The 15,004-nt window shown below is 31.8% G+C and overlaps 1 protein-coding gene across 26 annotated transcripts in view; it reads left to right on the top strand.

Annotated features, from left to right (window-relative positions):
• GPHN (gephyrin) overlaps nucleotides 1-15,004 on the top strand; it is a 455,320-nt gene that overhangs the window by 291,766 nt on the left and 148,550 nt on the right. For 8 of the 26 annotated variants that reach the window (XM_081049702.1, XM_081049722.1, XM_081049713.1 and 5 more), the window contains 2 exons: nucleotides 4,818-4,874; nucleotides 7,018-7,089. The exons of 10 other annotated variants lie outside the window; for them this stretch is intronic. In XM_081049702.1, the coding sequence (XP_080905828.1) occupies nucleotides 4,818-4,874; nucleotides 7,018-7,089 (129 nt within the window). Of the gene's footprint in view, nucleotides 1-4,817; nucleotides 4,875-7,017; nucleotides 7,090-13,397; nucleotides 13,440-15,004 lie in introns of all 26 variants that reach the window. 8 more of the 26 variants (XM_081049725.1, XM_081049726.1, XM_081049703.1 and 5 more) reach the window with 2 other exon arrangements.

Raw genomic sequence — 15,004 nt, forward strand, 5'->3', positions numbered from 1 at the left:
CATCAGTATTTCAGCCGCAGTATTTATTAGACAGAGCCATGATTTAAATCTGTATAATTAACTAGTCATGTTTCATTCATGACTTTAATAAAGAGCATATCTGAAACTAAACTATTCTCTTGATCTCTATATTTTAAGATGATACATATTCTAAAATTGGTCATGCATTTTCTCACCCAAAACTTCAGGATTATCTGTTCTCCACATTCATTCTATTTCATTAAAGACAAAACACACATTAATTCAGAAATTCATTCAATGGATATTTTTAGTGCATTTTATGTCTGATATTTTGTTTTACTTGCCTTAATAAGCCACAAGTGAAACAGAATTGTTTTACAGTGAAACATTAGTTTTATTGAAAGGGCTGAAATATAATATAGTGAATTGAAATGTTAACTAGTTCCTAAAGAATATTTTTTTACATGAATTTGTTTAAATTTTGAGGTCTCAAGGAAAACTTTCTTTTAAAATGTCCTTTTCCAAATCATAACTACCAGAAACCATCTATAGCTATACCAAAATACAATGAGTGATAGTGGTTGGAAGATAAATAATTTCTAAGAAAAATCTTTATTTCCTGTCATTGATGCCCCTACTAAAAAAAAAAAAAGGCATAATAATATAGGGTTAAAAATATTTGTCTCTCAGGGTAATTCTAAACATAAGTTAGATAATTCTAAAAAACAAAATAGTTCAGCCCCTAGGACAAACAAACAAAAATGTTTGTTTAATCTACATAATCTTAATCTAAATCAATAGAAAATATATCATGGTAGAAGGAGGAGAGCTCTATATTAGTCATTCCATGGGTGAGAGCCTAAGTTTAATGAAAAGACCTGAGTGTCAGAGAATTTAATACCAGCTGTGCTTTTCTTTTATCAATAAGTCTCCAGAAAGCCGCTGAACTTCTGTAGACCTGAGCTCTCTCATGAATTAAACAAACACAAAATACACAACCTTTTCTCAAATGTTTAAACCGAAGATCTTATAACCAAAGAAAAGTGTGAATGCATACACTCAGTGTTATAGGCACTACAAGCTTCTACAAGCCTAAAATGTCTTTGAAATTTCATATTTTTTAAATTAATATAAAGTTGACTTCCTACTCCAAAATCTGTATGTTTGCTATAAAAAAAAATAACACAACTAATTATTATTAGCCAGAGAGGGGAGGATGGGATGAGATAAGTCTTTACCTTGTTAGCAGTGGAAATGATTTCATAGTGAGCTCTGTTTTAGAGAATTGGGCTAAATCAAAGCGAATCAACAACCCATATTGTATTAACTTCAGATAATCTCTTTTGTTGCATATTTCTAGAATCCAAACTCTTATTTAAAAGGTGAATACAAATAGTGGAATGATTTCACTGCTCTACAGGCCACATCCTGGTAATTAATTCCTAAGGCTAGATTGCCCAGTAATTAATCCCTGAAGAAAGATTCCCAGAATGTTGCAGAATAAGTAATAATACAGTGCAATATTTTCAGACTATTTTTAATGAATATTTTGTTAAATATTCTAGCTGAGAGGCTCAATAGAAGATTGAAATGGTTTTGATCTTCTGGTTTATATCATTTACAATCTCAGTGAAATACTTGTGAAAGGATTTCTTCACGGTAGAAAAATTACTAGTGATAACATTTTTGCAGCTAACCTTTTAATTTTCAATATATGTAAATAAATTAGTAATATAAACCAACTCGTAATCCCTACCATTCTTTACATTCTATTTTCAAACTTCATTTATATTGCAGTGATTTTATGTGTAATATAAACATTTGCAGTTTAACTTCTCTTAGTTACTGATAGATAATATTTAGTCTCACAGAAAAATATGTATAAAATTAGCTAACAATGTGAGGCTTTTATAATATCATCAAGAGTAAATTAATGCATCTTATTCAAATGCTAATTTGTTTAATTTCTTTTAAGTTCTTATCAAAGAAAAATAATACAGGCATTTGTATTAGCTGTGAATTTCTGTTCTACTCCATCATAATTGATGATTAAGGGTCAGCTAGAATAAATGAGAACATTACATTTTAAAATCTATTGGTTCGACTTTACTAATCAAATTTTAGTTTAGGAGACAAATCTTTTTCAAATTCTTTCTGTAGGTTTTCAGTATTAGGTATTGCCTATTTCAGGAGCCAAAAAAAGTCACATGACACTTGCATTACAACCACTTCTGGCTTTGATAACATATTGGTTTTCCAAAGTCTTCCTCTTATGATAGTTACAAATTTACAAAGTCATATTTATGTACATAAAATTGATATCAAGCATTGACAAATGAGCTATCTGCTACAAAAATCTTTTTAAAATTAGTATTATAGTCTATTTTTTATGTTTGGTTTTCAATGGTGACTGTCTTTTCTTATAATTCATTCTTCAAGTTTTTGTATTTGCACTTACATTTGGAACTGAAATGGTTTAGGAACACTTTTTTACATAATTAAACATAGTAACATAAAATTTCTTCCATAGACGGATATGTATGTACATATATACATATATATGCATATATATATATGTGTGTGTCTATATATATGTATATCCTCTTATAAGCATCAATTTTTGTCCAACCCATTTATTCCCAGGCCCATTATAGGAATACAACTTCAAGCTAGAAATCAGGAACTGTGGATGTTGTTCCTAGATCTGTCATTAACATCCTATGTAGCCTTGAAAAAGCTCATGTCATTGGAGTTGATGTAATTTTAAGCCTTCTAGAAATAAAAGACAATGTAGAAATTAGTGTTCACTTGTTACAATATAACAGTTCTGACCGTCTTCACAGTTTCTGAAAGTTTTCAGAAAGCAGCATGAAGCATTATGCTAAATTTTTTAGAGGAAACTACATAGTTTATATTTGTGATCAAGATATTGTGAGTTTCCATTTAAATGGGAAACATTTTGATATAAAGGTGTTCTCTGAGGTCAAAGAAAATAGCACAGGAGAATAACTAGATATTAGGAACTCGCTGTCTTTCCCAAGGCCCTCTCTTTAAGAGGGCAGCCGTTTTAACGTATCCATTGTTTCTAAATTTGAGAATTCTGTTTGACTAAGAAGAATGAGAATTGGTGGTTATCGTTTGAGCATAACATTTAGTTAATACAGAAGAATTAGTAAAAACTGTATCAGATAAAAAAGATGCGGTACATATACAATGGAATATTGCTCAGCCATAACAAAAGGAAACACTGCCATTTGTAATGACATGGATGGATCTTGAGATTATCATGCTAAGTGAAGGAGTCAGACAGAAAAGGTCTAGAACCAGGTGATTTCACTCATATGGGGTATAAAACTGAAAGCAACAAACAAACAAGACAAACAGAAACTCATAGACACAGACAACAGGTTAGTGGTTTCCAGAGGGTAAGGGGGGAAAGTGGGTAGTAGAAGAGGGTAAAGGGGGTCATATATATGGTGACAGAAGGAGAACTGACTCTGGGTGATGAACACAATGCAAGATATAGATGATGTATTATGGAATTGTACACTTGAAACCTATATAATTTTACTAATGTCTATAATTTACTAATGTATATAATTTTACCAATGTCACCCCAATAAATTTAATAAAAAATATGTAAATAACTTTGTATCACATAAAACCAGAAATTGACACCTTATATGCCAAGATGCTTTTTTTCAAAATGAAAATTCAATTTTTCTCAGTTTTCTCTATTTTTATTCCTAAGCAATATTCATATGTTATCAGAGATGTCCTAAAAGGGATAAGACAGACAATCTATAGCATGCCTTCAGGAACTATAGTTTTGTAGCATGGTCAGGTTTTCTTATTTTTCCTGAGGACTTGAACACTCAGAACATGACATCAACATTGATACTTCCCTACTATCTCCAACAAGCAGGAGCATCACGGCCAACTTGACCTCCACTGGTCTGAATAGAGACCGTCATCCTGAACATGTAGGAATCCACTTGGTCTGAAGTTACCTTCCTGTCCCTCCTTATTTTTTTTTTCTTACTCTTTAGACAAACTATTCGTTCTTGTTACAGCTCTATTAAAAAGCAAAGGAATTTCTAGTTTACCCCTCATCTAATAAAACAAACACTGTATTTTAAGAATCTTCCTTTTCTCATTTATATATAGTGATATGAAACAAGTTTTTAAAATAGCAGTTTAACTTTTTCCCCAGTCTTACCTAAGAGGAAAATTCAGCTGAAATACAGAAAGCTTTGAGGGAGTGACTGTATCTAACGTTGGTCTGGCATTAAAATTTTCTGGTTGGGCAGCACAATTGTTTAATTGGGAATCTCAGTGACAGCTGAACAACCTCAATGCTTGGATCAGCAAGCAGAGGAGATTCACTCTGTCACCTATCAAGAATGATGCTTGTCAGGACTGATCTTTCCACTTGGGGAACATTCCTGTTTCTAGTCATATCATTGATGTTTTCTCATAATATAATGGAATAGACACTAGACCGCTGAAAGAGACAAAGTTATATGCATAGGAATATTTGTAATTCTTTGTTTTTCATAAGCCAAATGCAAATGTAACACTACTCCAGATTCTGCTTCATCAGAAATCCCCAAGATAACTGAAAGTAAGTGCCCATTTCTTCATCTCAGGAATAGTGACAAAGATTGAATTCTAGTGACTAGCGTATTTGCAGAGCATGTCATAATGGCCTCTGGGTTAGTTAACTTCTTGACCTCGTAAGAGGTACCTCAAGAGTCAATTGATGTTTTTGCATGTATTATTTACTAATGCGTAGAAAATTTTTAAGTTCACTTTTTCTTTATTCTGTCTTTTTTACCCATCTTCCCTCATTGTAGCAAATTAGACGGCCGGATGAAAGCAAAGGAGTTGCTAGTAGAGTTGGATCCCTCAAAGTAAATATGTTTCTAACATTTTTTGGCAAGATTTTGTCTATAGCCTACACTTCTTCCTTTTTGGAGGGTGGTGGGAGGAAGGGGGCTTTTTCCATTTTTCACCATCCCATTTTTTTTATTTTAATATTTTTACTGGCTGTTGGGTCATATTTTTTTTTTGTTTGTTTCAGCTACACATAGAGCAACCAGCTGAAGGCAAGCTGCCAAGTAACTAGCTTTGAATGGCACCACAAACAAAAAGGGCAACTGCCTTATTTTAGGTGCCTATAATTTGGGGTTCTAGAGTAAACCGTTCCTCTGACTGATGTCACTATGTGTTACGTTCCTGTTACACAGAGAACTAATATTTATTTTCAGAATATTATCTCCCCTCTTTACGTTTTTTATAAAAAGTAATTAAATTTTGTTTGTGTCATTACTATTTATAGTTTATTCCGTAAAAACAATTATTATGAGTTAATAACATGTATTTTATATATATAAAATCTTAATAATTAGAAAAAAGGAATTTTATATGATGCTAGTATAATGGGCTCACACATAGCTAACAGTATTTAAGCACTGTTACTCCCCTTTGTTTTATTATTTTAAAGTTAAAAATTGATATAACAATCAACAGAGACTGATATATATCTAAACGTTTGCCCATTTGTGTAGTGATCTCTTAATGTACAACTTAAAGATTTCTGATCTGATGGTCCCATTTGCTAGTTGTTAAATATCTTGCGTCAATATATCGTGGGCACTCGATACTCTAACATTTAATCACCATGAAAAAGATAAACAAGTTATCACCCTTAAGAAATACAGACATAGCCATTGATAACTTTTAATGCTGCCACCATAAATGCAAGCTAGAAAATTTGAATTTTTAAAATACACAGACGATTCTCCCCCCAAATTAACCACTTCTCATACCTCAATCCCACTTGTTATTACAACAGTAGTAACTGTTAAATTAATCAAAATGACATAATTCACTACGCTGGAATGTCCCCAAATTCAATAACTACCTTGAGACCTAATATTAAATCATTTCAGAATTTTATGCACTTCCAATTTATTTCCATTTAACAATTTATGAAGCACGAATTTCTGCACTCTTTCCTCTCCTTGCCTCTTCTGCCTTCTTAATTTTACTTTTTTGTTGTTTTTTGTGTGTGTGCACGCACATGAGTGCACATGGATGAAGGTGTGTCTGTATGTTTGTGTCCTTTATTCCAGACAAGCCATCCTCTCTGTTCTCTAACACTGCTATATACCAGGTAGCATTTTTTTTTTGTTATTTCACTAAGGATAATCAGAAGGAATGGGAAGTGTTGATTATTTCAAAAACCAGGCAAGTTAAAATTAATCAGAAAAATATTAGTTTATGTATCCTGATGATATATCAGTAAGCATTCCTCACTGTCTCCCTGTGAGGTTTCATATCTTACCTGTGTCTTTAAGGAAAGGTAAATCTATTATTGTTTAGACTATGGAGTATGACTCGGATTCAAGTGAAAATGTGCAGAGTGACATAACTTCTGGAAATTACTGATAGTGAAATAAAGATCAAATGGCATCCATAACTGCAGCACCATCTGCTATAACCTGGATTGTGTGTGTGAGTGCGCATGTGTTTAGTTATCTCTAAGTTCAACCTTTGGGTGTATAGAACTTCAAGTTATTTTTGTACATTTATTGTTTTTAAGTATATATACAATATGATTATGAGTATACATACATTATGTATAAGAACGAAAGATACATTTAGGGTTCAATCAGTTTAATATGGATGCAGCCTTAAAAAGTGTTTGGGGAAAAAAGGCAAATTTCATAATTTCTAAATATATTTACTCCACATTTTTACCTAAAAGAAAATGTTAAAGTGAATCTCTAGGGGATTATAAAGATAGTTATAATGTTTATTTTCTCTAACGCTTTGGGGAGACAAGATGCAATAATTAAAATAAAATGTTAGCTTCCTAGTCACGGGTTTGTTGAGCATGTATTCTTGTTATACAAAGATCTTTGATGTGTTAAAATGATTGCCAAAGGCAGTGAGAAATGTATAATGCTATGATCTTATTTTTAAAAGGAAAAAGGAAAACCGAAAAGAACAAGTTGCTTTTTCAATTCATTTTCTGATGTTTACATGTAGCTCCATCGAAAGCTGGAGGAGCTCAGAGATCACCTAGAAGGCAATGTGAAAGGATACTCTCTCAGAGTAAATGTACGATTTCACTTGGTGATTTTTTTTTTCTAAACTTCTGCTGACTGGTAATTCCAAATCTGATTGGTTTGTCCTCTCATCTCCATATTTTTTACTTTCTGTCTCTTTTCTCCCTATATCTTTTCTTTCTTTTCTAGCTGCAGCTTCATGCTCACATAGATTAAATTGGCAGAGTAGAGGACCCCTAAACTACACTAACATTGCGATTGATTTAATAACATTCTGGCTCCATTACAAAATAAAAACTTTCTTTTCAAAATCTGTGTTTCTTTTCCAAGGATCTTTTCATGAGGCTTCATTTGGAGCTTTTCCATTGATCGGGTCTTCTGCCCCTTGTTGGATGTGTCAGCAGGATAATAAATGAAGGGCTAGATCCAAGTGATAGAGCCTTCATGATTCAATTTCAGTTGTCAAGGAAAATGATCAATGTCAGAGTGTCATCATAGGTATTCTGGCAAGTGGACACATTTCTTTTTTCTGAATTAATAGACTTCTCTCAACTCAGATTCTTTTGGATTTACTATATCATTTTTTGTTTAAAAATAAAGCCTCTTCACCAGAACACCATCATGTAACATCTTTCAGACACTTGAGATAAAGGCTAAGATATACACAGTACAACACTGTGAAGGAGAACAATACCGTATAGCCACTCAGTACTGTACATACATGATATAATGATATAGGCAAAAAGATTTTGTGACCGATAGATAGTTCAGACTTGGAATACTTGGTCTTTCTACTGAGTATATCTTTTCAAGATAAATGGAAATAAATCTCTAAAATGGCATAAATATGGCAGAAGAGAAGTTAAATCATTATAATAAATATAATGGGCTCTCTTTAGCCCTGACCTTCCATTCCTGAGCCTTTTTTAAAAGTCCCTATGAATCCTAGCCCTGATTTACTTCTCCCAAGATTATTGCCATACATTCAATTCATATTGCTATAATAGTTTTGTTACAAAGGGTAGAGTAAAAAATAATACTGATATGATAATTCTCTGGTTTCTCAGCTTGTTTTTAATTATATGCTATACATAGTTATGTATATGTCTATATTAAATTTCTGATTACTAGAGTCAAAAGTTGTTTTTATTAATATCAAACATTAAATTCTAGTAGCTAAACAGAGAAGGAAAATATCACAGGTGTCTCATTTTTCTATTTTCTTTTGAGTCAGCCCTTCTTTTCTGTGCATATTCTTAAAGAATTTCAAAGATCATCCATAATCACCCTCAGAATCTATTCTGTCATTTAAAAAAAAAACAAGATTAGCATGAATTTTATGATTGCATCAGTCTAAACATACCTGGATATTGTTCTAGAACCATTAAAAAGATTCTGATAATATTAATTAATATAAGTATTTAGTGCCATACTTTCCCTAACCAATCATGAGAATTGGTATTATTTTTCTTTCAATCAAACCAAGACTAGAAAGTTGAGACTTGCTCAGGTAATATGATAGGGAGTTACTGTTAGACTTGAATTAAGTTAAAAATTTGGTGCTTTGCAAATTAGTGTATCTCATGCTACTCTTCAATTTCTTTTTTTTCTATACATATACTATATGATACAGTACATAATGACTAATTTCAGTATCTTCATCTTTTGTTTCATTTCACAGGGTCACATTTTGTTCTGATTACCTTTTATTCTAAAAAGATTGATACTGAGATATATCATTCTAAGATTCCTGTTAATTAGAAAAGTATGGGGATAAAAACTATCAGCAAATAGTACTTTCTCTAGAGAGTACAGCTAAGAAAAGATGCAAGTCAAATGCTTAGCTGAATGTTCAGTTTCTCTCCTTCCCTTTTAACATTTATTACCCCAGAATGCCTTAAAATATGTCTTGTATATTTAAAAAATGTTGCTTAGAAGCAGAATGAAGTTATTCTCAGTACTAACGGCTATATACACAGATTTTGTTTCTAAAATGAGGAAAATTGGCATATAGTCATCATTCAGTTTTGTGAAAATTTATTGTAGGTGTTCACACACAAGAGCAAATCCATGGGTGCCTTTTAATTAATTGAAATATTGCTAAATATTTCAATAAGATGAAAAATTCAAAACCATGTTGCCACTTAAATATTTAATATTTGTAGAAGGTTAGATATCATTCAGAAGTTTGGGATAAGGATTTAATTAAATCATTTATGCTTCAATTGGTATCATCTATACACTATATTACTTTTATAGAGAGGAAAGAGCCCTGCATATTTTTATTATGGATAATCAATGATATTAAATTATATTTCTATAGTTCTTTATCCCACATTTACTCTTCTATAGCAAAAAGTAAGATGTATTACAGTTGAATTATAAAGTAAAAATGTATCATCTTTTTCTGTGCAATGTACGAAGCTGAAGTATTCTGAACCCCAAGTGGGTTTTTAGTAATATTAATAATAAAATTATCATTTTTGTACCTAAGCCGAGTTTTCCTAATTTAACGATTGCAAAAATTACTACAAATCCTTAGACTGTTAGTCTGTTGAGAATAATGACAAGAATAAGACCACATAAAGGAAAACAATTTTCAATGTAATCAAATGCATGAATCTAATAGGAAGAATATTAAAAGTCATGCACAAGATTAAAGAACAACTCAAGCAGTGTTGAACACTGGGTAACATAGGGTAAGATAATGCAAGCTGATTCTTTGTTTAGATAATATAAATCAAGGTAAATTTACAAAATCGAAGTTAATTAGTTAAGGAAAATAGGGTCCTGGAAAGCTTGAATGTTAAAATATTCAGGAAAAAAGGTAGATAAATTCTCATGAAATAATGACAAGTAGAAAGGAAAGAAAGGAGAGGAGTAAGAATACCTCACAGCTACAAATTTTGTATTTTCACTCAGTTTATGTAATATGATGATAAATTTTTTTTAGTTATAAGTATATACAGATAAGTAATCAAATGTGTTAATTTTTAAAGGCCTTCACAAACAGTAAAAGAGAAGATGACTTATAAAGACAGGTTATTGGCACATAAGTGAACTTAAAAGAAAGGTGATGAAGTAGAAGGATTATGATAACTATAAGTACTTGTTATGCTAACAAATAAAAAGATGGTATTATTTGAAGTGGGAAAAGTTAAGGGAGGAATTATCACTTAAACCAAGACTACATATGTTTTTAACAAGTTTCAGAAAAGTATCTGAATTAAGTCAGAAAGCAATTTCTTTTCAATAATGGTTTTTAAATGCTTAACAATTTCCTGAATGCCAAAATAAGACTGGTATAAAATGGGGCTAATATTAATGACGAATTAGATGGTTCTGATTTTATAGATCTTTTAAGATCAGTATTTTCATTTCAGCCTTAGTTCTCAATCACCACTTATATTTTTGATGTATTGTCTTTGGTGGGTTTTTCTTGCACTTTTATATTCATCAAATTAATGCTGTAACTCGGGGCAGCAAACTATAGCCCTAGGACCAAACCCCATTTCTCTTCTGTGGGCCACAGCTAGTAATAATTTTTGCATTTTTAAATGATGAGGGGGAATCAAAAGACCATTTCGTGGCATGTGCAAATTATATAAAATTCAAATTTTAGTGTCCAAAAATAAGTTTTTTTGAAGTTTTATTGAAACACAACTATACTTACTTATTTACATATAATCTGGTTGTTTTTGCAGTACAACAAACAACAGAGCTGAACAGTTGCAGCAAAGAACACATGGCAGGCAAAACCTACAATATTTGCTATCTGACCATTTATAGAAAAAGTTTGCCAAGAACTACTATAACTTGTTAGTGTGTCAAAATGACATTGATTAAGAAATGGTTATAGTAGAGGCTATATGAATTTATCTTCATTTTAGAGCTTGAGAAAAGGAGAGCTCATTTTTCAGGGATGGTTTCAGATTATTCTTCATGGAAGCATGTGTTTAAGAGTTGCTTCTCTATAATCTACCATTACATTTTTATTCTTCCCTTTTACATTGCCTTTTTTTTTCCTAGCTACTCTTTCTTTACATGCCACACACATGCACACACACACATACACACATGTACACAAAGTAAACTCACTATAGAATTACCATTAAGCCCTCCAAATATAAAACTATCATATGGATAAAGTATAGATTGTAAATTCATCTTCTTTGGGGACCCCTTAATGTATAACAATAAATTCCATTTTTGCTCTTTTAAACTTTTTAAAAATTGTGTTTTTAAAGTATTTTTGTTGTATACATTGCATTTTTCTGCTTATTACTTCATTACTTCTCACTAAATAAAGATAGTTCCCCGGAAGACCATGATCAACTTTTGATTTCTGTTGAATTTCCTATTTGACCTCACCTAAAATCACACCTTCTATAAGAAATTTCGTACAAACGGAAAAGATATGCAGATAGGAACAAGTAATATATATTATCTTGATATACAGCACTTAGAAATCTAGAGGGTATCTGCATTGAATCAGCCAACTTTGAGGTGAGGTAGACCAGCTAGAACATTAGTCCTTAGGTAAATAAACATTCAGTACCTTTTCAATGAGTAAACATCAGTTTGTATAGTCTCCTTTTTTAGGCAAATTTCTGTGTCTTTTGGTTTTGTATGTAGAATATTATTTGAGCCTTTTAAGTCTTCATTTTTGGACATTTTGGCATTTACTCATATTAATAATATGCATTCATTTTATAATATGTAATATTATAAGTACCTTGATATATGATGTCTTATGATCAGACTACAATAATGATAAAGATGGCAGTAAATCAATCTTAAGATTATCTCTGTGGAAAATAGGCAAATTTTGCTACCTTTCACTTTATTAGAATTCGCTTAACATGTAAAGTTAATATAATTCTGATGTTTCCGTTCTACTGAAAAATAACAGAAATCTATTTTGTGCTTCAAACTCAAAATTCTCATCTAATACTTACAAAAATCACCTACAAGAACCTAAAACATATTTAGAGTGGGAGTAGCAAGTCTGTGAGGTAATGCTTACTGCAGAATTGCCTTTCTCAGAACTGAATAATACAAAAATAAGGTACTAATAAAAGATCTCCTTGACAAGTAAATTTCCCTAGTAATAGAAAATGAAGAACTGAGAAGGAAAAAAAAGACAAGACTCACACTGTTTTGAAAGATAAAGTTTTTCAGATTTATGGTATAGTTACAGAAACAGAACAAACATGCAGCGCAAGGTTTTCTTAGAAATGGCATCCTGCTAAAGAAAATCAGATGTGTATGTGTTTGGAAAAAAAGGTATAATTTCTTAATATGTAGAGAATTGACCATATTTTGGAAACTAGGTCAAAGTAACCCATTAAGAGGCAGTCATACATTTTCTCACAAATCTTTGTGATGGTAAGTGTAAATCCTTCTGAATATTATGTCACACGGTTCAATATTTTTAAGGATAGAAAAAAAGAGTTTATATTCATTCAATAAACACTTATTGAGTGCCTACTACATTCAGCTGTGCTGGGTTCTGGAAATACAATTAAAGAACAAATCAAATAATAAGGGCATTTCTGATTCCTTCACTATGCCATTTTGTCCTATACCCTCATTTCCCCACCCTAGCTTTGTATTTTGGAACTTCATGAAGAATTTTGTAAGTAGAGAATGCATACTTAAAATTTAGCTCACATGACATTGTGAAAGCCTAATAAAAGAAGAGGCCCTGGAATTGAACATGGCAGTGTGACAACCTAGAAAGAAAGAACAGGCCAGAAAATTATCAATTTAAAGTCATCAAGATTAAACATGGTTTTAAATATAAAATATCTGTATAAAAAATCAATGAAACATTCTGATAAAAGATAAGTCTGGAGAAGTTTTGTGTTTAAGTTTTTACATCTTTTTTGGTGTCTATTGATATATATATATATATGGATTTAGTAATCCTGAGCTGGCTTTAGTGCCCTCTGTAAAGAATAATAGGCAGATGTACAGTAGAGTCATCCTATAAATGATGTCACATGTATTTTTCTAGTGTTAAGCCAGTGAAGATCAGTGTGATGCCATAGACTAGCATTCTGCTTTTCTATTAACCTTAAATGAGCATCTTTTCAGCAAGATCATACCACATTCTGATCAGAGGGAGTCATCTCCGTCATGGATTTTTTTTTTTTAATAAGCCAGATTTTTTTTTTTTTTTGTCTTGAGGTTCTCAAATAGCTTGAACCTTGACATTTCAAACTCAAGTGTCTGCTTCTAAGGCTACTTTATTATCTGGCGAATGTGTTGGTGAAAGAGCCATCTAAACTTCTGAGACCCTTACTATACTATCATTTCCTCTTTAACAGTGTTTTCTTTTCCCCACTGCAAAACCAGGCTCGGCTTCCCTCGTGCTCATCTACCTATAGTGTATCTGAGGTATACTTTGCACGTGTTTTATTACATGGTCAATAACATGCTCGCCCTTACCATTTTTCTTATTTTATTTTCCTTTTGCCTTAATTTATTTTGCCTTGCACTTCGCATTTGGCTGGAAGGGATGAGGGTACCGAAGGGGAAAAGTTAGCTGTTTTAGGGGGAAATTTCTATATTTTCATACTGCACTGTTTCTGAGTAACATTTTTCTGGTAGTAACTGTATCGCATCAAAATGCTTAAAGCCCAAATAGCCAACTTGATTGTTACCACCACCTTAATTCCATAAAGATTGCTTTGAACCAGATTATTTGTTAATTAGCTAAACTCATATTAGCTAAAGACAAAGATTCCATTTTGCAGACCTGTATAGGTCTGTCTCTGGTAGCTGAAGATTTACATTACATTAGTGAAAATTCTGTCTCATTAACCACAGACGCAGGGAAGTATCCAAAATTGGTTATTAAACGAAAAGTTAATATGATTCCCCTATTTTTATGTAAAACAGAAGATTCTCTCCCTTTTTAAAAGATTGATTAGGTTTCTCAGGAAAATAGTTTCTTTGATACTTGTATTTTTATAAGGTGTTTGTAATCTAGAAAAGTTTATCACTGAAATTCGTGTTTTCTTAACAAAATGTTTACATGAAATTTGACATCTATGTTCTTTGCCTTTTTAGGGGTTTCATTTCTTATTCTTACTGTGTTAAACCAGAGCATAAAATGGTTTTCTGTTTTTATAAGCCAGATTCATTGAAATATTATTAACAGACTTTGAATATTCTTTCCAAAACAGGGGCACTGTTGAGTAACTAAGAAGGAGTCTATGTACCTCAAAATATGACTAGTAAATAAAAGGACTTTAATAGCCGATGAATTTTAAAATCTTAATTTGTTACTTTAGAGACATAACATATTTCTACACATATTTGCTTTGTGCACGCAACTACAGCTAATATGTGCAGGCCAGTATTGTCAGCTTAATTCTGACACCAGAAATATTATAATGTTATGCAAAAAACAGAAAGATGACACTATCTAAAATAATGGGTAGTATATGCAGACCACAGGTAGAATATCATCTTTTCACTTTAAAATTTAAGAAAAAGCCTTGAAAGAATAGCATAACTGAACCCATAGTTTCACAAAGTTGAATTTATTGAGTCAATAGAATTACAGCTTCCTTCTTTGAATTTTTTTTTGTAAGTTGCAACTGTTACAGATTTTTTTCTCTTAAAACTGATTTTGTGGAGAATTAATTTCTACTTGAAATATGTATATTTGTAAGGAGAAGCAAAGTAATGAAAGGCAAATGAATTGTGATATCAGCAAAGACTTTTGGAAGAAGATTGATATCATCTCGTCACCATATTTTTCATAGGTCTTTTCTTAATTTCCCAGGATTATGATTCCCAGTGTAAAAAATATATAACCCATTTCTTTCTGCCACTTCATCCAGGCAATTCTCCATTTCCCATGAGAGTGTATAAGAAGTCTACCATTGGCATCATCTCCAATCACAGCCTACAGCATCCATCAGGGTATTACTTTCTCTGTGACAGCATGTGTA

Source organism: Rhinolophus hipposideros (genome assembly GCF_964194185.1).
Source record: "Rhinolophus hipposideros genome assembly, chromosome: 5".
Lineage (NCBI taxonomy): Eukaryota > Metazoa > Chordata > Mammalia > Chiroptera > Rhinolophidae > Rhinolophus > Rhinolophus hipposideros.